General features: G+C 42.1%; 1 protein-coding gene across 3 annotated transcripts in view; it reads right to left on the bottom strand.

Moving 5' to 3' along the window:
• LOC115212913 (rho guanine nucleotide exchange factor 10) overlaps nt 1-25,920 on the bottom strand; it is a 186,827-nt gene that overhangs the window by 26,713 nt on the left and 134,194 nt on the right. For all 3 annotated transcript variants that reach the window (XM_029781733.2, XM_029781734.2, XM_036503701.1), the window contains 6 exons: nt 24,487-24,633; nt 9,287-9,364; nt 7,044-7,217; nt 4,680-4,796; nt 3,468-3,560; nt 1,633-1,839 (listed from right to left, as the gene is read on the bottom strand). In XM_029781733.2, the coding sequence (XP_029637593.1) occupies nt 1,633-1,839; nt 3,468-3,560; nt 4,680-4,796; nt 7,044-7,217; nt 9,287-9,364; nt 24,487-24,633 (816 nt within the window). The remainder of the gene's footprint in view (nt 1-1,632; nt 1,840-3,467; nt 3,561-4,679; nt 4,797-7,043; nt 7,218-9,286; nt 9,365-24,486; nt 24,634-25,920) is intronic.

The raw sequence follows: 25,920 nt of genomic DNA, 5'->3' as shown, positions 1-25,920 counted from the left end.
AAGTAAATGAAGAGTGAATAGATCAGCATAAATTAGAGCTAAAGTTAATGGACTGGGAATTATGTCACTATATAATAGGCGATATAAAAGGTAGTGAGAATTTGTGAATATATTAAAGGTAAAGTGAGAGGGTAAATAGGAAACAATGAGGTGAAGAAAAGGAATGAATAATTTAGCATAAATTAAAGGTAAGTTAGGAGTAAATATTTGAATGATTAATTAACAGTGAGGAGTCATAGCTAGCTAGATAAATAGAGAGGTGAGCTACGGGTTGAAGGAGCCACAGTCCATTATCTGTCACAAATGGCACATAAGTACAACTGTTTGGTGTGTGTATGTGTATATATATTATATATACATCACCCATGCTAGTATGGAAGATGGACGTTAAATGATGACAATGATAATGATGATGATGATGATGATGATGAGATATATGTATTCACACATACATGAATATAGATGTATGTGTGTCTGTATGTGCTTACACACACACACACATACACTCAGACACACAACTCAAAAGAGGGACTCTCTTGGTCATTATAACAACTGATGGAAATAGAAGTCGAATCTCCCTCAAATCCCATTCAACCATTTGAAAAAGGACACATTGGGGCAATGTTGTGTGTGTGTATGTATGTGTGAGTGTGTGTATGTATGAGTGTGTGTATGTATGAGTGTGTGTGTGTGTGTGTGCCTCCCTTTCCCTTTCTTTTTCTCTCTCTGGTCAAGTAACCATGTGCTTTCTCTACAGCAGGACACTATTGTGTCTCCATAATCTTTGAGATGTTGGAAGCGGGTACAATAAAATGGTGTTTGGCTGGATCGGATGAGGTACTCTTCTAGGAAGCAATAACTACCATCATCACCCACACTAGCACCACTTGATTCACCCTACGCCACCACCACCACCACCACCACCACCACCGCCGCCGCCTCTGCTGCTGCTGCCTCTGCCATTTATTTACAGTTTTCCATGAAAATATATCCTGCCATTGAACTGTTTGTTTGATGTTTAAAGGACTAAATGAAATATTACTTTGCCTGGAAACAGGTGAGGGTCAGTGACTGGAAGGGTATCTGACTGGAAGGATATCCAACTGGAATACCTATCTTAACACAACTTTTGTTGGATCCATACACTGCCAACACAACCACCACCAATTCCAGCATCACCACCACCATCACCACCATCAACAACGTGAAGGCACAATGGCCCAATGGTTAGGGCAGCGGACTCGTGGTCGGAGGATCGCGGTTTCGATTCCCAGACTGGGCGTTGTGTGTGTTTATTGAGCAAAAACATCTAAAAGCTCCACGAGGCTCTGGCAGGGGGTGGTGGCGAACTCTGTTGTACTCTTTTGCTCCAACTTTCTCTCACTCTTTCTTCCTGTTTCTTGTCCCTGAATTCCTATGCAACCACTGAGCCTGGATGCGCATTCATCCATCCATCAATGCTCTTGGTGTCGGGAGTTGACCTGTTTTCTCTTTTGCGGGTCTTACAAATAGCAAAGGACCACACTTCGGACTTCTCCCATCTTACGAGCTCTGGGATGAAGACCGTTTGCTCAATAGCAACAGCAACAGCTCAACAGCCATCAATAACAACAATAACAACAACAAACTTACGATATAAAACATGTCATCTTCACGGATCAAGAAGGAGTTATGGAACGCTGACATCCGAATCTTCACCGATAGTTGTTTGGCTGCAAATTTCTTCTCACTCTCTCGTTTCCGATCATTCAATTTGAGAGCCAGATTCTCCAGGATGGTCACAGCAAGCTGGAGGGCCTTTCGGTCTTCATGACCCTTGGGTGTGTATTTAAGCAGATCCTGACATGAAGAAACGACAAAGTGAATATTGATAATGATTAACATGTTAATCCTTCTATACAACTACATAATTTGGCAGAGGGAGCCTCTAAGTAACCATTCAGAGTGCTAATGTATTCCTAGAAGCATTATGCCTGAAATCAAAGTAAAATGGTCTGGGTTTTGATCATAAGAACTATTGACCTAGGGCTAATCAACAATAATTATTATCTTCATCAATTTTATCCTCATCATTGTCATTATCATAATGAACTAACAAGCAAGCCTCTATGTAGTCTATGAATTTGCTAGAAATAATAATCGAATTTTCCTCAAATCATACTGTATTATACTGAAATAGAAGAGGGCTATGATGGATAATGTTGTCTAAGATATATTGCATTTGAAAAAAAGTAATTAAGAGATGGTCAGAATTGGAGAGTCTGTTCAATTATATAATTGTTCCAGTAAGGCAGCGAGCTGGATGAGACGTTAGCATGCTGGGCAAAATGCTCAGCAATATTTCATCTGTCTTTACGTTCTGAGTTCAAATTCTGCCGCGGTCGACTTTGCCTTTCATCCTTTCGGGGTCGATAAATTAAGTACCAGTTACTCACTGGGATTGATATAATCGACTCAATCCATCTGTCTGTCCTTGTTTGTCTCCTCTGTGTTTAGTCCCTTGTGAGTAGTAAAGAAATAGGTATTTCATCTGCCACTACGTTCTGAGTTCAGATTCTGCCGAGGTCGACTTTGCCTTTCATCATCCTTTCGGGGTCGATAAATTAAGTACCAGTTGCATACTGGGGCCGATCTAATCAACTGGCTCCCTCCCTACAAAATTTCGGGCCTTGTGCCTAGAGTAGAAAAGTACATAGTTGTTCCAGTGCTGCCCTGGAACTATTTAGCAGAACAACACCAACTATGTTGAACTAAGAGAGCCTTCATGAAATCCCTCAATTTCAGAAATAGCAGCAAGTCTCTCTGAAATCCTTTCCTTCCTTTTTAATATAGAAAAATTGCATTTGAAACAAAGATTGGTTGGTCAAGTCAGGAATGCACTTTAACCAGAGGTTTGGTGGAGGTCAGTACTGACTTTGGGCTACAGCTCTGGGAGGATGGTGTCTATGTAGTTGTGTAACTCATAGATTCAAGACTTCAATGATATGATTGCTTATATTTATAGTGACATCGTAGGGGTAGGTATGAGAGGCTGGATCTAGTGAGTTTGAAATAAAACAGGTAGGATATTCGGGTCTGATATGGCCAGCTTAAAAATGCTAAAGGGTTAAGCACACAATGTGCTCCTGGTCTTGGAAATGAACCCATGAACTTAGAAACAAGAGCCCAACATGCTAACCAAAAGGCCACACACTTTCGTTAAACAACAACAAAAACAACTACTACTACTAGCACCACCGCTGCCGCCGCCACCACCACCACCACCTACTGCTACTACTACTACTACTACTACTACAACAACAACTACTACTACTACTACTACTACTACTACTACTACTTCCACTACCTCTACTACTACTACTACTACTACCTCTACCTCTACCTCTACCTCTACTACTACTACTACTACTACTACTACTACTACTAAACAGAAGATATCAAAGACAATTCAATGGAAAATTCCTTACCTGAAGACACATGATAAACTGTGGGAATCTCTGAATTGGCTTCACCATTAGGGCAAATATTGACAGACGGTCTGGGCTATTTGCTTCCTTTTGCTATAAAAGATCAAATATATTTCTTATAATTAGATGGTTGATTGATAATTAAAACAGAATTCATCAATGTATAATATATCAACATTATTTCAAACTAAGTGGGGTCAATTAAGTGAGGGTTAATACAGCATCTGTTTAAGGTGGCGAGCTGGCAGAAATGTTAGCACACTGGGCGAAATGCTTTGCAGTATTTCGTCTGCCGCTACATTCTGAGTTCAAATTCTGCCGAGGTCGACTTTGCCTTTCATCCTTTCGGGGTTGATAAATTAAGTATCAGTTATGCACTGGGGCCGATATAATCGACTTAATCCATTTGTCTGTCCTTGTTTGTCCTCTCTGTGCTTAGCCCCTTGTGGGTAGTAAAGAAATAGGTATTTCGTCTGCCGTTACGTTCTGAGTTCAAATTCCACCGAGGTCGACTTTGCCTTTCATCTTTTTGGGGTTGATCAAACAAGTACCAGTTATGCACTGGGGTCGATGTAATTGACTTAATCCCTTTGTTTGTCCTTGTTTGTCCCCTCTATGTTTAGCCCCCTGTGGACAATAAAGAAATAAATATACCATCTGTTTTTATATGTATATGTATGTGTGTGTGTGTGTGTGTGTGTGTGGTATGTGTGCATCTGTGTGCATATGTGTATGTGTGCGTGTATGGACGTGTGTACATGCGTGTGGGATTATCATGTATGTGTGTGTGTAAGCATGGGCCTGTGTAATGTATGCGAGCATGTGTGTGTATGCATACATGTAACCTAGTGCATGTGTTGTATGGAGTGATGTGTGTTTCATGCATTTGCATGTGTGTGTGTGTATGTGTGCATGCATATGGATGTGTCCACATGTGTGTGTGTGTTTGTGCAAATACATGGGCCTCTGTGTGTGTGTGTATGAGAGCATGTGTGTGTATATGTACAGGTAATCTTTAGTTTCTGTCTACCAAAGCCACTCACAAGGCTTTGGTTAGCCAAAGGCTATTGTAGAAGACACTTGCCCAAGGCACCCCACAGTGGGACTGAACCCTGAACCATGTGGTTGAGAAGCAAGCTTCTTACCAAGCAGCCATGCCTGCACCTGTATATATACTTATATACTTATATTTAAAAGTTAGAGTGAGCTTACTTTTAGGAAATCCCTGAATGACTGTCGAGTTCTTTGTAGCTTCTTGATATCTTCCATGGTGGCAGTAAAATTATTCACGTATACACTGTAAGCATCAAGTACCATTGACTTTGAGAACTGCAAACAGACAATAATGCATTAGGTTGGAAAGAAAGTTCTGTTGCATTTTCAAGATGAGAAAAAAAATGTAAATACTTTTTTGGACTTAATTGCTACATATCTACATACATGATGATGGCCGTCCACTTGTGACCGAGGAAGACCATTGCCGACCTTCAGGAATATTGTGCGCTCTAGGACTAACTTATATTTTGCATTTGTGGCTCTGCTGGTGGCCAATGAGCCCAGCTCATTGCCGACCAAGCCTTCCCCACTCACCATACGAGCTGTGTGCTTTCGCGCAGCTCACTTAAGTTCTTCATGCTGGACACATGCTCTCTCAAAAGTGTTGATCCCCTCTCCAACCTGCTTCCTCCATCCGTGGCAATGACAGGCACTGTTCTTCCAGCCAGTGTCCTGCATATCACAGGCCTTTAATGAGGACTTGACACAGTCCTTAAATCGCAGCCTTGGTTTCTGCCGGAGTCTCCTTCCATTCACAAGTTCTCCATAGAACATCTGCTTAGGAATCCTTCTATCCTCCATTCTAATATGGTGTCCAGTCCAATGCAACCGGTGCTTGTGCACCATCGCCTCAATACTCAAGATATCAGCTGTCCTCAGAATCTGTGTGTCTGGAATTTTTGAGGTCCAGCCACATACACACATAAAAAAAGACCCCTGTCAGTCATGAACTACCATGGGATTACACCTAGAAAGTTACCCTATAAGGCATAAGTCCAGGCAAGGTTGTTTATGGAAGACCAGCAGTTGCCCATGCATACGAGCATCCCCTCACTATGCCACCAATGTTATCCAAGGGAGAGGCAAAGGGGCCGATACAGCTTGGCACCAGTGATGTCGCAACTCATTTCTACAGCTGAGTGAACTGGAGTAATGTGAAATAAAGTGTCTCACTCAAGAACGCAACACATAGCCTAGTCTGGGAGTCAAACTCACTACCTCATGATTCTGAGCCTGACACTCTAACCACTGAGTCATGTACCTTCACCACAAAAAATACATACATACATACATACTCTCTTTTCTCTTTACTCCAGCAGCGGTTGTCAAACGATGTTGCGGGGATAAACAAAGACACACAAACAAATACACACACATACAGACACACACACACACACACACACACACACACACATACATATATACGACATGGCTTCTGATCTTAACTGATTGGAAGTGTTATCATGTACATTGTTTTGTCTTGGTATAAAAGATGGGCTACAACAAATATTCTGCTCAATTCCACAGATTTGCTTGTAAGTTGTTTGACCATAACCAGTTGAGCATGTCCCTTAATGGCTGACGATATGTGCATCTCTGATCACGAGCAGAAATAGTTGGGAAGCATCATAGCCATATGTTGAGAGGGATTCTTTGGGGTTTAAATAATTCACCTCTGGAAACATGGGTGTTTCGTTCAACATCCTTAAACAACCCTTAGGATGAGCTACTCAACCTGAAGAAAATTCTAACTGGACTCCACCTGCAAGGTCATGTGCTGTTTATCTTGATATGAAATCACTATGTTATGCACATAGTTGTGATGCATGTGCCTAGTGTACCCTTATCAGACGGGTAGTCATGATGGGTATACTGGGCTTTGTATATTTTACCCCAGTGTCACTTTGATGGCATGCACACTGTTCTCTCACTCATTAGTAATAATAATAATAATAATAATAATAATAATAATAATATATATATATATATATATAAAGTTAATCCAAATATGATAGCACAAAAAAACACAACAACGTGAGGACGTGGAACAAATATAAACTTATTGGACGCTCAGGAAAGAAGGAAAGAAGGAGGGTTTAACATTTCGAGCGGAGCTCTTCGTCGGAAACATAGGAGAGGAAAGATCCAGAGAAGGGAAGATAGAGGAAAAAAAAAAATCGCCAACGGTACACACGTGGTCACATTTTATATATATATATATATATCTTATAATATATATATATATATATCTTATAATATAATATAATATAATATATATCATATATATATATAATTATATTTTATATATATATATTATATATATATATATATATATATTATATATATATATGTATATTATATGTATATGTATGTATGTATGTATATATATATATATATTATAGAGGTAGATAGTTGGACATGCATAACACAAATACAAAGAACTATACCAATAAAAGAATACTTTTTAAAAAATGAGGCAATATATTTCATGATAGTAGTAGACATGAATCAAACACACACCGATGCGATAAAGATGTCTCCAATGATATTTTCTTCCTGCCATTCATTGACACGATTGGCCAGTTCGATCTGGAACATGCGATGGTAGTTGAGTATCTCCCGTAACTTTTTCAGAGAACTTTTCACTTTAGATTTCTGTGAGTCAACAGCTTCCAGAATTGGAGTCTCGTAATCCTGAAACATCAAATAGAAGAGATATTAGAAAACTGGTGTACTATTTGTTATTGTTGATGATGATGCTGATGGAAGATTTGCCACGAGCCTCACTCCCAGAAATGTGGCATTGTGCATCAAGAATTCTTCTTGCAAGGACCAGACTGTCAATCAAATGTGTTACTCTGACAATTTGAAGCGCTTGAGGAAGGACATTCGGCATAAGTGACCAGATCTGTGGAGTACAAAGAATTGAATTCTTAACTGAGCTGTCTTCACTCATGAGCTTCTCACCAAAAACAACATGGTATCATTTTGGCATCTGCCCTATTTGCCAGCTTTAGTACCTGCAGACTTCCATCTCTTCCCTAAGGGACAGAAGTTGTTGAGATCCAGAGCAAATCACATAAGCTCCTCAATTTGCTTACAGAAAATGACTTTCAAACCGTATTCCAAAAGTGGCAGGGATGTACTTACTTGTACTTGTGGTGACATTCGCCTTGGGCGGGTTGAATCGGCTTCTTCTACCACCCTCGAGGCATCTTGAACCATGGCGGTGGAAGAAGTTTCGTGGGAATATTAATTTCACAAGTGGCCCCCAACAATCCTGCATGTAGAGACATCCTGTTTGCCGCAGATTGTCCGCAGACGCAGGGACAGAATGACCAAGGAGCTGCCGGTTGCCGAAACAGACACCTTGAGGATTTTCACCCATCTGCCGGGTTGTGGCCCTAATACCACTCGGTATCAGACCAATCCACCTTGAGTGGTCCTACCAGGAACCAAAGTTCCCGACGGCATAGCTCTGACACCACCTGCTGCCAACGTCCCCACCATGATGAGGAGGGGATGGACTTTGGGGATGCAGGGATGTTGGGACAGGTGTATTGCAGCACAAGGTGACTATTTCGAAGATGATATTAAAACTTAGGTAAATAATGTTGAAAGATTTAAAAGGCCAAACAATGCAAATAGATTTTAAGATGCAGTAATGTAAACTAAAAGTGAGTCACCTGGTAATCTTTGGTCTTATATGTATCCAATATTTAAAATACCAACAAACAAATTAAAGTTACTATTGAAGCCAATGATAGAAATCTTGGCAACTTAAGAATTAAGGAAGCTTTGATTATCTATAAATTAAACCCACAAATAAATAAGAGATTGGAGCTAGGCATGCAATACATATCGACATACACACACAGGTACATTTGCTACATATTAGAAAAGAGGTGATGAAAATTGATTTGTGGGGCAATAAGTTAATAACTGACGTCACTAACATTCATGAAGAAGAGAAACACTTGAAAATTCAAATATAATCATAGAATTATTTTATCATCATCATCATTTAACGTCCGCTTTCCATGCTAGCATGGGTTGGACAATTTTGACTGAGGGCTGACGAACCAGATGGCTGCACTAGGCTCCAATCTTGATTTGGCAGAGTTTCTACAGCTTGATGCCCTTCCTAACGCCAACCACTCCGAGAGTGTAGTGGGTGCTTTTTATGTGCCACCGTGCCAGTCAGGCGGTACTGGCAACGACCTCGCTCAAATCTTTTTACACATGCCACCAGCACAAGTGCCAGTAAGGCGACGTTGGTAGAGATCACGCTTGAATGGTGCCCTTTTACATGCCACTGGCACGGAAGCCAGTTGGCTGCTCTGGCAACGATCATGCTTGGATGGTGCTCTTGGCACCCTACTAGCACGGGCACCAACAAAAGACATCTTACAAAGGACAGTTTCTTTTTAACCCTGAATAAGGGACTTGTATGTCCCAAAATACTGGATGTATATAAAAGACCAAAGATTACCATGTAACATACTTTTAGTTTAGGTTACCTCATCTTAAAATCTATTTGCATTGTTTGGCCTTTAAAATCTTTCAACATTATATTCCATATACAATGCTTCAAGCAACCTATAAAATCTTATTAGGTAAATAAGTTATATTTTATTAACCATAACTAGTCCAGAAACCTTTTGTTACGACCTTGTATGTTGTATTATAGTAGTATACTGTAGTAGTATGTATAGTAGTATAGTAGTAGTATCAAGTTCTATTAGCAGTTTTGCTCAACTTACGTTGTGTATTCTCTGGAGACTTTCGATATACGACTTTTCGCTGGATATGATACATTCTAACACACACCGCCTTTTGATCTGAAAAGAAAAACATATATGGAATAGAACAGCAACCACATACTGAAGAAACTTTTTGCACAATGACAACAACTACAATAACAATGGCAACAACAACAGCAACATGATGATGATGATGACGATGACGATGATGGTGATTTTTTTTATTTGTCACCAGGGTGAAGGATGAGGGGAATAATACAAAGACAGACTTAAAGTGTGAGGTTTTACATATAATGAAATGAAAAAAAAATATGTATGCATGTATATATATATATATATATATATATATATATATGTATATATATATGTATGTATGCATATATATAGTTAATCCAAACATGAAAACACAAAGAGAAAACACAATGCGAGGATGTGGAACAAGTATAGTGTTATTGGACGCTCAGGAAAGGAAAGAAAAAAGGATTTAACGTTTCAAGCAGAGCTTTTCATCAGAAACATACAAAAAGGAATGGTCCAAAGAAGGGAAGACGGAGGAAGGAAAAATGTCAATGATACACACACAGTACACACACACACACATATATACATATATATACGTATATATTACGGAGATATACTTGCATAGCAAGTGATTTGATCTGAGATTGTGTGCTGAAATGAAAACAATTGCAACGTGGAAGGTGTTTGTAAGCCATTTAAGAAACACGCAAAAGCCATTTGATTCACTTCAACATTTAAGTTTAAATTTTCAAAATATTTTCGTCGCTTTAAGACCGCGACCTGTTCACTGATGCAGCAAAGATTTTTGTCAGTGAACAGGTCGCAGTCTTGAAGTGACGAAAATATTTTGACAAATTAAACTTAAATGTTGAAGTGAATCGAACGGCTTTTGTGTGTTTCTTAAATGGCTTACAAACACTTTCCACGCTGCAATTGTTTATATGTGTATCATCATCATCATCATCATCATCATTTAACGTCCGCTTTCCATGCTAGCATGGGTTGGACGGTTCAACTGGGGTCTGGGGAGCCCGAAAGCTGCACCAGTCCAGCCAGATCTGGCAGTGTTTCTACAGCTGGATGCCCTTCCTAACGCCAACCACCCGAGAGTGTAGTGGGTGATTTTATGTGCCACCGACACAGGTGCCAGACGAGGCTGGCAAACGGCCACGCTCGGATGGTGTTTTTATGTGCCACCGACACAGGTGGCAGACGAGGCTGGCAGACGGCCCCGCTCGGATGGTGTTTTTATGTGCCACCGACACGGTGCCAGATGAGGCTGGCAAACGGCCACGATCGGATGGTGCTTGCTACGTGCCCACAGCACAGGCCAGTCGATGCGGCACCGGCTACGGCCACGTTCGGACGGCCCCCTTGTGTGCCACGTGCCACGGCACTGGCACCACAAGATACAAATTCCATTGATGTTCATCTATTTTGATTTGTTTTGATTTGATTTTCACTTGCCTCAACAGGTCTTCACAAGTGTCACAAGAAGGAAGGTATGCACAGGTGGACTGACTACGTCCCAGGTAGGGGCCATGGGTTATGGCCTGACTAGTGTTGCCGGGTCTTCGGATGGTGTTTTTATGTGCCACCGACACAGGTGCTAGTTGAGGCTGGCGAACGGCCACGATCGGATGGTGTTTGTCATGTGCCCACCGCACTGACTACAGCACTGATGGATTTCTTGTGTGCCACAGGCACTGGTACCACAGGCACTGGTACCACAAGATACAAATTCCATTGATGTTCATCTATTTTGTCTATTTTGATTTGATTTGATTTTGATTTTCACTTGCCTCAACCGGTCTTCACAAGTGTCACAAGAAGGAAGGTATGCACAGGTGGACTGACTAGTCTTGCCGGGTCTTCGGAAGGTGTTTTTATGTGCCACCGACACAGTGCCAGATGAGGCTGGCGAACGGCCATGATCGGATGGTGTTTGTTACGTGCCCACAGCACGGAGGCCGGTCGATGCGGAACTGGCTACGGCCACGTCGGATGGTTCTCTTGTGTGCCACCGGCACTGGTACCACAAAGTGTGTGCCACGGCACTGGTACCACAAAGATACAGATTCCATTGATGTTCATCTATTTTGATTTGTTTTGATTTTGATTTTCACTTGCCTCAACAGGTCTTCACAAGTGTCACAAGAAGGAAGGTATGGCACAGGTGGACTGACTACGTCCCAGGTAGGGGCCATGGGTTATGGCCTGACTAGTCTTGCCGGGTCTTCGGATGGTGTTTTTATGTGCCACCGACACAGGTGCTAGATGAGGCTGGCGAACGGCCACGACCGGATGGTGTTTGGTTATGTGCCCACAGCACGATGGCCTGATGCGGTACTGACTACGGCCATGTTCGGATGGATTCTTGTGTGCCACCGGCACTGGTACCACAAGCGGTACTGACTACTTTTTATGTGCCACCGACACAGGTGCTAGATGAGGCTGGCGAACGGCCACGACCAGATGGTGTTTGTTATGTGCCCACAGCACGATGGCCAGTGATGCGGTACTGACTACGGCCACGTCGGATGGATTCTTGTGTGCCACCGGCACTGGTACCACAAGCGGTACTGACTACGGCCACGTTCGGATGGATTCTTGTGTGCCACAACCGGCACACCACAAAGATACAAATTCCATTGATGTTCATCTATTTTGATTTGTTTTGATTTTCACTTGCCTCAACAGTCTTCACAAGTGTCGCAAGAAGGAAGGTATGTACAGGTGGACTGACTACGTCCCAGGTAGGGCCCACGGGTTATGACCTGACTAGTCTTGCCGGGTCTTCGGATGGTTTTTTATGTGCCACCATGTTCCCATAGCACGGAGGCGAGTCGATGCGGTACTGGCTACGGCCACGTTCGGATGGTTTTCTTGTGTGCCACAGGCACTGGTACCACAAAGATACAAATTCCATTGATGTTCATCTATTTTGATTGATTTTCACTTGCCTCAGCAGGTCTTCACAAGTGTCCAAGAAGGAAGGTATGCACAGGTGGATCGACTACGTCCCAGGTAGGGGCCACGGGATATGGCCTGACTAGTCCTGCCGGGTCCTCTCATGCACAGCACACTTCCATAGGACTCGGTCTTCAGTCATTTCCTTGGTGAGACCTAAAGTTCGATGGTCGTGCTTCACCACCTCGTCCCAGGTTTTCCTGGGTCTACCTCTTCCACAGGTTCCCTCAACTGCTAGGGTGTAGCACTTTTGCACACAACTATCTTCAGCCATTCTCGTCACATGACCATACCAGCGCAGCCGTCTCTCTTGCACACCACAACTGACACTTCTTAGGTTCAACTTCTCTCAAAGTACTTACACTCTGACGATTATGACAACACTGACATTACACATCCATCGGAGCATACTGGCTTCATTTCTTGCAAGCTTACGCATATCCTCAGCTGTCACGGCCCATGTTTCACTACCATGTAGCATGGCTGTACGTACACACGCATCATATAGTCTGCCTTTTACTCTTAGCGAGAGGCCTTTTGTCATCAGCAGGGGTAAGAGCTCTCTAAACTTTGCCCAGGCTATTCTTACTCTAGCAGTTACACTTTCAGCACACCCACCCCGGCTACTGACTTGGTCTCCTAGGTAGCAGAAGCTATCAACTACTTCTAGTTTGTCTCCCTGGAACGTGGTAGAAGTTGGTCTCTGCACATTTCCAGTGTTTATTTCTCTTGAGCATCTGCCACAGACAAAAACTATTTTCTTAGTTAGCCTTCCTTTGACATTGCTGCACCTCTTATGTGTCCATAGCTTACACTTGGTGCACCTTATAGAGTTTCTACCTACACCTTTTTTACAGATCGAGCAGGGCCATCTACTGAAGTCGTTTGTGGTTGGTCCACCTTCCTACTTATTAGGACTTTGGTTTTGGCTAGGTTGATTCTAAGGCCCTTCGATTCTAATCCTTGTTTCCACACCTGAAACTTCTCCTCCAGTTCTGATAGTGACTCAGCATTAGAGCAAGGTCATCAGCATATAGGAGCTCCCAGGGGCATCCTGTCTTAAATTCTTCCGTTATTGCTTGGAGGACTATGATAATAGGAGGGGGCTGAGGACTGAACCTTGGTGGACCCCAACCTCTACCCGGAATTCTCACTGTACTCGTTGCCAACCCTCACCTTACTAGCTGCGTCTCTGTACATGGCTCGCACAGCTCTCACTAACCATTCATCTATCCCTAGTTTCCTCATTGACCACCAGATAAGGGATCGGGGGACCCTGTCAAAGGCTTTCTCTAAGTCAACAAAAGCCAGGTACAAGGGCTTACCTTTGGCTAGGTATTCTCCTGCAGCTGTCTTACCAGGAATATAGCATCAGTAGTACTTTTCCCTGGCACGAACCCAAACTGCATATCATCTAAGCTAACTCTCTCTCTAATTAACTGGGCTATAACCCTCTCCGTAACCTTCATTACCTGATCCAACAGCTTGATGCCCCTGTAGTTATTTGTATCTAGGGCATCGCCTTTACCTTTGTAGCAGTTGACTATTATGCTGCTACACCAGTCATTGGGTATGACTCCTTCGTGTATCACCTGGTTAACTATACGGGTGACTATGCTATAGCCGACACTACCAGATATTTTGAGCATCTCTGCAGTAATTCCTGATGGCCTGGGGCTTTCCCTGTCTTCATGCTTCTAATTGCCTTAGCTACCACGGAACTATCAACTCGGATAGCTGGTCCCTCTGTTGGGTCAACATTCGGCAGACTCTCTTTATCCCATTCATTTTCCTCATTCAGCAACCTTTCATAGTGGCGTCTCCAAGCTTCTCTCTTTGCATCCTCATTTAGCGCAAGTGAACCATCCTCCATGCGAACACATTTCTCTCCTACCACATCTCGATTCTCTCTCACACACTGTCTTGCAACACGAAATACCTCAAGTCTTTCATCCTCACGGCGCAGGACATTGGCAAATTTTCTTTTATCTGCTTCCCCTCTGCTAGATAGACTGTCTCCTGGCTTCCCTTCTGGCAGTCTGATACACTTCCCTGCTACCACCGTTCTTCCAGGCCTTCCAAGCCTGTTTCTTTTGTCTAATAGCCCTATCAACAATATTGTTCCACCACCATGTTATTTTGGGTCTTAGGGGACTTTGCACCAGCCACAGATCTGGTCAGCGGCTTCAGCAGGTTGTCCCTCAGAAACGTCCAGTGTCTTCTACCCCATGTGTAGCTATACCCCCTTCCACTTCGTCAAAGGCTTCAAGTAACATATCTCTAAATCTCTGTCCATTCGCAGGGTCTTTAAGCTTCCAGACACTTCTTCTCCATGTTGGTCGTCTTCTAGTCGCCCTCTTAGTCCTGATCCTAAAGTCACTAACTACCAGTCTATGTTGTGGGGTGCATTCTTCGCCTGGGAAGGTTTTGGCATTTATAAGCAGCCATCTTTCCCTTTTTCTGGCGAGGAGTGTAGTCGATTTGGCTAGTATGCCGGCCCGATCGGTAGGTGACCAGGTGGCTTATTTGTTTCCTGAAGTTAGTGTTGCAGATCATAAGACTATTCGCATCGCAGAACTCAGCAGCCTGGTTCCCTCCTCGTTGCGGGAACCAAACCGTAGCCTCCATGCACGCCATGGAAGCCCCCAGCATGTCGTCCAACATGACCATTGAAATCACCAGCCACAAAGAGAAGGTCCCTGTCGTTCGTCAATGAGGTGGTCTGCAGTAGGGTGTCATAGAAACTGTCTTTCTGTCCATCGGTAGCCCTGGCTGAGGGGCATAGGCCGATATAATGGTTGCTAATCTATTATGAAGCACTATTCTAATCTTAAGTATTCTGTCACTTACTCTGATTACCTCAATTACTCTATCTATCCATTTCTCAGCGATAAGTATACCCACGCCACCAACCCCGTCAGTGTTCCCTGCCCAGAAAATATATATATATATATATACCAGACAGAGTGTAAGTGCCTTGAGAGAAAAGTTGGACCTAAGAAGCATCAGATGCGGTGTGCAAGAGAGGCGTCTATGCTGGTATGGACACGTAGTAAGAATGGATGAAGATAGTTGTGTGAAAAAGTGCCACACCCTGGTGGTTGAGGGGACCTGTGGAAGAGGCAGACCCAGGAAAACCTGGGACGAGGTGGTGAAGAACGACCTTCGCTCTTTAGGTCTCACCGAGGAAATGACCAGAGACCGAGACCTTTGGAAGTATGCTGTGCGTGAGAAGACCCGGCTGGACAAGTGAGGCCATAACCCATGGCCCCCACCTGGAACGTAGTCAGTGCACCTATGCATACCTTCCTTCTTGGGACACATAACTCTACTTGTGAAGACCTGTTGAGGCAAGTGAAAATGGACAAAATCAAAAGCAAACTCGATGAACATTAATGCATTAATGGAATTTGTAGTTTTGTGGTACCAGTGCCGGTGGCACATACAAAAACCATCCGAACGTGGCCGTAGCCAGTACCGCATTGACTGGCCTCCGTGCCGGTGGCACGTAAAAAACACCATCCGAGCGTGGCCGTTCGCCAGCCTCGTCTGGCACCTGTGTCGGTGGCACATAAAATCACCCACTACACTCTCGGAGTGGTTGGCATTAGGAAGGGCATCCAGCTGTAGAAACACTGCCAGATCTGACTGGCCTGGTGCAGCCTTCGGGCTTCCCAGACCCCAGTTGAACCGTCCAACCCATGCTAGCATGGAAAGCGGACGTTAAACGATGATGATGATGATGATGATGATATAAATAAGATATATATGCATATATACATAATTATATGTAACATACTTACATCTATACATATATATATATATATATATATATATATGCATATGTGAGCACCGGACATCATGAAACTTGTACAACAAAAAAGTATGAAGCACAAGTACTTGGAACATAAACTATTCTTTCAAACAATGAAAGACACAAATGGAAAACAAAACAAACAACATAAAGAATGACCCTTCATCAGTTGTTGGCTGTTTTTATAAGGTGTGTGTGTGTGTATTTGTGTATAAATATATATAAAGTATACATAGTATACAATAAAACAAACCACAGAAGTATGCAGGAACACTTCTAGGGATGATCGAAGAATCTCACAGTCCCTTCTAACATAGGTACAAGGCCTGAAATTTTGGAAGGAAAGAGGGGTTGAGTCAACTACATCAGTACCATTACTCAACTGGTATTTATTTTACTGACCCCAGAAAATGAAAGGCAAAGTCAGCCTCGACAGAATTTGAACTGAGAACATTTGGACAGAAGTGATGCTGTTAAGCATTTTGTCGAATGCGTTAATAATTCGGCCAGCTCTGAAGAGATGAGAGCAGAGTTGACTTTGAAGGGATTTGGAGCCAGATTGTAAAGAGCAAGGAGAAATACTATGGAACGTTTTGTGTGAGGCGCTGGCAATTCTGCCAGCACACTACCTTGATGATGATTATGATGATGAGAACAACAAAAACAGCAACAACAATAGGAATAAAACATCTACTACAACAATAATAATGATAATAACATGAATTATTACTACAATAGCAACAATATCTACAACATCATCTTCTGCAACAATACCAGCTACAACTACTACTATTACTACCATCACCACCACCACCACCACCACTACTACTACAACCAACACCACCACCACCAACAATAACAACATCACTACCACCAACAACACCACCACCACCATCACCACTAACACCACCACCACCACTACCACTGCTGCCACCACCACCATCACTACAACAACAACCAACACCACCACTACCACCAACACCACCACCACCACCAACACCACCACCACCACCACTACCACTGCTGCCACCACCAACACCGCCACCACCACCACTACCACCACCACCACTACAACTACAACCAACACCATCACTACCACCACCACTACCAACACCAACACCACTACCACAACTATTACAACCAACGCTACCACCACCACCACTACTAGTACAATAACAACAACTAAGACAACAGTGTCATAATGACAATAGCAACAAATGTTGACCACAATAGCAGCAACAACTAGAATAGCAACGAAAATGACAGGTTTTATCAACAACCACTGCAACAACTAGGACAATAACAACAACAACAACAACAGCATCAGCAGAAAGAGCAGCAGCAGAAGGAGCAACAACAATAATAGTAACAATATGAAGAATAGCAACATTTGTAGCAGTGAGTGGAACAACATGAGAATTTGACATTCCTGGATAAAGTAACGCAGACAGACATACAGACTGATAGACAGACATATAGATAGACAGACAGACAGACAGACAGTTAGACAGACAGACAGACAGACGGATACACATACATACTAGCGTGTGCATGCATACACACACACACTCTCTCACTCATGCACAGACAGACAGACAGACGGATACACATACATACTAGTGTGTACATGCGCACAAACACACACACACACACACTCACACACATACACATACACAGACAGATGGATACACATACATACTAGTGTGTGGGTGCACACACACACACACACACACACACTCACACACACACATGCACACACTCACACGCATACACACACATACACTCACACATGCACTGAGGCACATGTGCAGACATATAGAGACACAATGAGAGACAGACAGACAGAGGGATACACATGCATACTAGTGTGTGCACACACTCACACACTCATACACACACACATACACACACACACACACTCACACACACAGAGGCATGCATGCAGGAATATAGAGGCACAAAGGCAAGACACACTTACACACATAAGGATACAAACATACACACACACACACACACATACATGCATACACAGTTACGTACACATGCACACATCCACACACAAGCATACAGAGTCAGAGAGACAGACACACACAAAAAACATACAGAGACACACAGACAGATTGTTAGACACAAGCACACATATATAAAATCCTCATTCACACACACACACACACACACATACACACACACACACACACACACACACACACACACACACACAACAAATGGGTTCTAACAAAGTTACCACTCTCCTCTAAATGACATGTGAGGAGGAGTAAGAGTTAGAAACAGAGAGAGAGGAGGGAGAAAGAAAAAGAGAAAGAGAGAGAGAAAGAGAGAGGGATGATAAGGTTAGGGATAGAGATATAGGAAGAGGAAGAGTGGGGTGAGAGGAGGAGGGTGCAATCTAGTAATTGTTGCCATGACATTTGCAGCCACAGCAATTGTGGTGTCAACAATTACACCCGATTTGCCATTTAATAAAGATGATTAACGAAGCAGACAGATATAGTGCTTTGTCTTGTTTCCACGTTATTTTATTCCGGCACCACCACCATCACCACCACCACCACCACCATTACCATTACCATTACCATCATCCACCAGCGGCATCACCACCATCCACCACCTCTATTGCCACCTTTACCACCACCATCATCCACAACTACCACCATCCACCACCTCTATCACCACCTTTACCAATACCATCATCACCACCACCACCACCATTACCATTACCATTACCATCATCCACCAGCACCATCACCACCATCCACCACCTCTATCACCACCTTTACCAATACCATCATCATCATCACTACCACCACCACCATTACCAAAACCACCACCATCACCAATATCATCATCATTGCTACCATCACAACCAGCAACCACCATCAGCTCAACCACCACCATCAACAACAACTACAACTACAATAACCTCTTCAGCTCCACCATTCAACATATACAACCACCCAAAAATTATGTGCCACTGTTTTTACCCAGTTTGTTTGCTTGTTTGATATCCTATTATTGTGTGCATCCCATTTGTAGATTATGCACACAATGTCCTTGCATTTCATAAAAGGTGACTAAAACAGGCGAAAGAGTGGCTATGTAGTAAGTAGCTTGCTTATCAACCACATGGTTTCTGGTTCAGTCCCACTGCATGGCACCGTGGGCAAATGTCTTCTTCTATAGCCTCAGGCCAGCTAAAGCCTTGTGAGTGGATTTGGTAGATGGAAACTGAAAGAAGCCCATCATATATATATATATATATAAATATATAAATGTGTGTGTGTGTGTTTGGGTGACTGTGGTTGTCCCCCCTCCATCGCTTGAGAACCAATGTTGTTGTGTTTGTGTCCCTGTAACTTAGCAGTTTGGCCAAAGAGACCGATAGAATAAGTGCTAGGCTTACAAAGAATAAGTCCTGAGGTCGATTTGTTCGACTAAAGGTAGTACTCCAGCATGGCTGCAGTCAAATGACTGAAACGAATAAAAGATTTAAAACAGCTGGCAATGAGAAGGATATGTCACCATAAAACTGTCCTAGAAAAAGCCATCTAACCCATGCCAGCATGAAGAAACAGACAAACAATACTGATGATGTTTGATTGTGTGCGTGTATGTGTGCATTCATATGTGTGTGCATGTGTATGTGTGCACACGTGACATGTGTGCATGTGTGTGAGTGTGTGCACATGTGTGCATGTGTTTGTGCAGGTAAGTGTGTGACTGTGTGTGTGAGTGCACATGTGTGCATTTGTGTATGTGTGTGTACGTGTGTGCATGTATGTTTGTGAGTTTGTGTGTGTGTGTGCATATATGTGCATGTGTATGTACATATATGTGCATGTGTGTGTGAGCATGTATGTGTGTGCATGTATGTGTGCATGTGTGTGTGTATGTGTTTGTTTAGCCACAAGACAAAGGCCGACATCCATGACTTTTCCAGGAACTCTGAGACTGGTGACAATCAGGGAAGTTATTTTCAGATTTCAGCCTGAATGCTTCCAAGGGAACAGACTCTGTTAAAATTACCACGGGTACCAAGTTTGGGATTTAAACTAAACAATGGATTAAGTCCTACCCAATGGAGAACAGCAATAGTGACCCCTTTGATTGGCCTTCCATAAAATTACCATCTACTAAATTTTATTCATAAGGTTTTGGTCAACCTGGGGCTTTTGGTAGAAAACGCTTGCTCCAGGTACCTTGCCATGAGATTGAACCTGAAATCACATAGCCGTAGAGGGAACTTCTTAAGCAGACAGCCATGACTGACCCTTGTTCCCTTATTCCTTTATTCTTGTCCAACTACCATTATTCATCCCAACCTATCATCCACAAACTATTTGAGTTTCAGTGTCCAACCATGACCACCACCCATAATCACTTGAGTTTCAATGCCCAACCATGGCCACCACCCACAACCAGTTGAGACCCAATGTCCAAGCATGGCCATCACCCTTAACCACTTGAACTTCACCAACCACTATGACCAACCATCAATTAAATACATGAACTACACTATAACCACAACAATAAGGACAACTACCACTGCCACCACCATTTCTGCTGCTGTTGCCACCACTACCACCACAACTATGACTACTACCATCACTATCACCATTCGCCAACCTTTAGAGCGCCATCATTAAAAATCTCCAATTACCAAAACTTAGGGGCCTCTCTTTGTATCCAGTTTGTTTGCTTGATCAATTGGTAAGTTATTAGATGTCTGCTCTGTTACTTTAAAGACTACAGAAGCCAAGGGTTATTTTATTGTGTAAATTTTAATAAAAACGGTGTTCTTTTGTTCTTGCTTATTTATTTATTTATTTATCTATTTATTTATTTATTTATTTATTTGATCTTTATCTAAGTTGCCTTACTGGCACCTGTGCTGGTGGCATGTATAAAAGGATTCGAGCGAGGTCGTTGCCAGTACCGCCAGACTGACCCCCGTGCCGGTGGCACGTAAAAAGCACCCACTACACTCTCGGAGTGGTTGGCATTAGGAAGGGCATCCAGCCGTAGAAACTGTGCCAAATCAAGACTGGACCCTGGTGCAGCCATCTGGTTCGCCAGCCCTCAGTCAAAATCGTCCAACCCATGCTAGCATGGAAAGCGGACGCTAAACGATGATGATGATGATGATGATGATTTGTTTATTGAAATATTATCTACAAGTATGGTTGTGTGGTTAAGTAGTTTGTTTCTCAGCCAAGTGGCTTTAGGTTCAATCCCACTGTACAGCAGATGTTTTCTACTATAGCCTTAGACCAATCAATGCCTTATGAGGGAATTTAATTGATGAAAATTCAAAGAAGCTTGTTGATTATGTATCTATATACTTTGCATGTACACAGACATGACAGAAGTAAATAGACACCCCATGAAGCATCGTTTTATGTTTATTCTAAGTTGTAAAGGTTTATATTTTTTATTAATTGACATTTTTATGTTTTATCTCCTATATGTGACTGTTTAATTGTGCCATATACAAAAGCAGCCTTGGAACTGTCTGAATTTCAAAGAGGCCATATTGTGGGTCATTCTGAAGGTGGACATAGCATAAAATTGAAGAAAACCTTGGGATCCCATTTTCTACAGTTAATAGAGTGATTGTGCAATTCACCAGAGAGGGAAAGAAGTCCACATCACCTTGCCCAGATCAACCAGGGCCCTCTGACAGGACCCTTCTCTTTGTTAAGAGAAGTGTGGAGGATAATCCTCGTTGCAAGGCCTCTGACATAGCAAAACAAGTTAATGTCAGTTCCAGAAAAGCTGTCAGGTATCTCCACAAACTGGGTTACTATGGCAGAGCAGCAAGAAGGAAACCACTTCTCCGACCAGCCAACAACAAGCGGAGAAAAGGTTGGGCCAGTGAGATGGTGGTGAGGTCACTAGCATTTTGGGACACTATCATATTTTCTAATAAGTCCAGATTTGCTGTATTTCCTGACAGTGGTCGAATGTGGGTCTCAAGAATTTGCAGCCAACAGTGAAACACAACAGCTATTCTGCAATGGTCAGAGTTAGTGGAATGTGAGGGAAACATAAACTCAGATAAATATGCATCCATACTGCAGAAAGGACTCCTTCCAATCTTCTCCAGGGGTGAAATGACTAAAGAAGATGCTCTATTTATGGAAAAGGGAGTTCCTTGTCACACAGCTGAAATGACCCAAGATTTGCTGGATGAGAATGACATTAAAAAGCTTTCATGGCCAAGCGAGTCACCAGATACAGACCCTATTGAACATCTCTGGGACATAATGGACAGGACACTTCATAAAAAGAACAAGAGAGCATCTTCAAAGCCAGATCTTTTGAGATTACTGCATGAAACTCGGCAAGAAATTCTGCAAGAGAATATTCGTTATTCGATCTGTAACATGCCTAATAGGGTTCTTGCATTGGAAAAAATTCAAAGAGCACGTTTACTAAATATTAAATATTCACATTATAACAATTAATAAATAATAATAAATTTTAATGATTATAAGGGTGTCTATTTTCTTCTGTCATGTCTGTGTATATGTTTGTGTGAGTGTGTGTGTGTGTGTGTGTGTGTGTGTGTGTGTGTTTGTGTGTGTGCATGTGCATGCATGTAGGTGGGTGTGTATGTGTGTTTGGTGTCTGTGAATGCTTACAACTTATAGTGATCTATGCTACACTCAGTGACATCACTGATAAGTAGGCCAACCACCAGAGACCTCTCTCGATATTTCCTGTTAACAAAGCAGCCACTTTTAAAATGCATTTGAATTCTTCTGGAATTAAAATTCCTTCCTTGAAAAAAAAACAGGATGGGTTAGTGACAAGAAGAACACTCAGCCATGAAAATCTTTCATCATGTACTTCCCACCGTAACCCTTGCTTGCATAGAAAAACAAATCAAAATCAAACTGAACGAACTGTTTTGGTATATCTCTGGTCAACATGCCATATGGGCAAATGGTTTATTTGTTTCATGAAAAAGTGTGAAGGCATGTGGCTTAGTGGTTAGGGCATTCAGTTTACAATTGTAAGGTTGTGAGTTCAATTTCCATCAGCGCATGGTGTTCTTAAACAAGACACTTTATTTTACGGTGCTCCAGTCCATTCAGCTTGCAAAAATGACTTGTACCTGTAATTCAAAGGGCCAGTCTTGTCACATTTTATGTCACACTGAATCTCCCTGAGAGCTATGTTAAAGGTATGCATGTCTATGGAGTACTCAACCACTTGCCTGTTAATTTCACAAGCAAGCTGTTCCGTTGATCAGATCAATTGGAGCATTTGTTGCATTAATCAACAGAGTGCCAGTTGATAGGCTATTGATATTCCAACTATATCAATATAACATGATTGAATTTTTAGTGTTTTTTGATAATTTTGTTAAGCATTTTCATTAAATTTCATTGAAATATTTCTTCACAAAAAATGGGTAATGATACAAAAGAATGAGGGAATTAGTGGTTTTAAATAAGAAAAATTTTATTAATTAAATTTTAAATTATATTTCAGAAATTTACAGCATGGGGTTTGATAACTTATCAATGATCCCATGAAGGGGTCAATAATACAAGAAGTTAGCCAACCCCTGATCTAGAGCAATAGAACAGGGTTCACTATCAGCTGTAGTGATTCAACTGACAACTTACTTTGTCATACTTTGGCTTGACAAAGCCTTACTAGACTAGAACAGCATAAAATCAACAGCAGCATCAGTGGAGGCACAATGGCCAGTGGTTAGGGCAGCGGACTCATGGTCGTAAGAACATGGTTTCAATTCCCAGACCGTGCAATGTGAGTGTTTATTGAGCAAAAACACCTAAGCTCCACGAGGCTCTGGCAGGAGGAGGTGGTGAACCCCGCTGTACTCTTTCACCACAACTTTCTCTCACTCTTTCTTCCTACTTCTGCCACAAAGCAGAGGAACCATGGTGTAACCTACTATGATGTGGTAAACTTTCAGACCCTAGTCTAGATTGCGAATCCTCTGTACTCCAAGATGGTTCAGCTCTCCACCCATTAAAAGCCACCATTTGCGGAATGAGGATAACAACGTAGTTTTCGTACCCATGCAACCGCCAGTCTATCACATGTGGTGGGTGGATCTTACACATTCTTAGTAGCTTAGAGTAGGCTCGAGTTAGAGATTATTCTTTGTGGCTAATGGCGTGAGTCCTGATTGGAAGAAGAAGAAGAAGTAGGAGAAGGAGGAGGAGGAGGAGGAGGAAGAGGAGGAGGAGGAGGAGGAGGAGAAGAAGAAGAAGAAGAAGAAGAAGAAGAAGAAGAAGAAGAAGAAGAAGAAGAAGACAGCAACAACAACAAGGTAATCTATAATCTTTCTCTGTATATAGACATGAAGCAACAAGTCTGGAATGCAAATGGAACTTACCTGTTTACGTGTGAGGCCTTCTGGAGGGGGTGGCAAATGTGGGGATATTTCAGCCTTCAGAGTCACCGGAAGACATAAACTTTCTTCTTCATTATCGCTGAAATCTTTTGTTCCCGTATTGCGAATTTTGTTTAATAAAACAACTGCCTAAATAGCAATGGAAAAAAACAGAAAAAACAAAAGTAATAAATTAGAAAATTACTATTTTAAAATCTCATGAGAGATATTCAGCAACAGTACTTTGGAGTAAAGATTGTTTGCCAACATAACATGGCAGTCCTGGTTTAGGACGAATGTTGCTGTAATTTAGCCCCAGGAGACATCATCTCCAGCTGGCTATATGACACGATCTGTGTCCTTATATTTTCGAACAAGGGAATCTAGCACCCTCACTCAGCTCAAAACAATATCTGTGTATCATGATTTCCAGGTTATTTCCCTTCATCAGCACAGAATAACTGTTCGGCTAGAGGTGGCACTGCCAAATTACTGTTCAAAATATATAGTTTTCAATGTGACAACTAGTCCCTGATCTATAAATTAGAAAATTACTATTACTGTTGCTAAATATCTCTTGTTGTGAGATTTAAAAATAGTAATTTTCTAGTTTATAGATCAGTGACTAGTTATCACTTTGTAAACTATATATTTTGAATAGGAATTTGGCAGCACCACCTCTAGGTGAACAATTATTCTGTGCTGATGAAGGAAAATAACCTGGAAATCACAATACACAGATATTGTTTTGAGCTGAGTGGGGGCGCTAGATTCTCTTGTTCGAAAATATAGCCAGCTGGAGACGATGTCTCCTGGGGCTAAATTACAGCAATATTCATCCTAAACCAGGACTGCCATGTTATGTTGGCAAACAATCTTTACTAAAAAGTAATGAAACAGAAATAATTAACCTCTTAATATACACGTTTTTTTTCAATTTCCATGCAAAAAATATATCTTTTTATTTATTTTGAATTTGGATATAAGGAAGAATAAACACACCAGTTATTTTGGATCAATTATGATTTATTATGCTGTTACTGACAGAAATGATAATTACTGGTAGTTAATGGTAAAAAATGGAAATGACATCATTAACAAAGTATTTTGAGTTAGAAATATGTGACAGATACCTCAGAGTACATTCAAATATATATTTATTAGGTCTTTCTGAACATAAAATCATCATTATCATCATCATCATTGTTTAACGTCCATTTTCCATGCTGGCATGGGTTGGACGGTTTGACTGAGGTCTGGAGAGCCAGCGGCTGCACCAGGTGCCAATCTGATCCGGCAATGTTTCTACAACTGGATGCCCTTCCTAATGCCAACCACTCTGAGGGTGTAGTGGGTGCTTTTTACGTGCCACCGGCATGGGAGCCAGTCAGTGGGTACTGGCATCGGCCACATTCAGATGGTGCTTTTTACATACCA

This window comes from Octopus sinensis, linkage group LG6 (assembly GCF_006345805.1).
Source record: "Octopus sinensis linkage group LG6, ASM634580v1, whole genome shotgun sequence".
In the NCBI taxonomy this organism is placed as follows: Eukaryota; Metazoa; Mollusca; class Cephalopoda; order Octopoda; family Octopodidae; genus Octopus; species Octopus sinensis.
The sequence above is the reverse complement of the archived record's forward strand: the minus strand, read 5'-3'. Positions and strand labels throughout refer to the sequence as shown.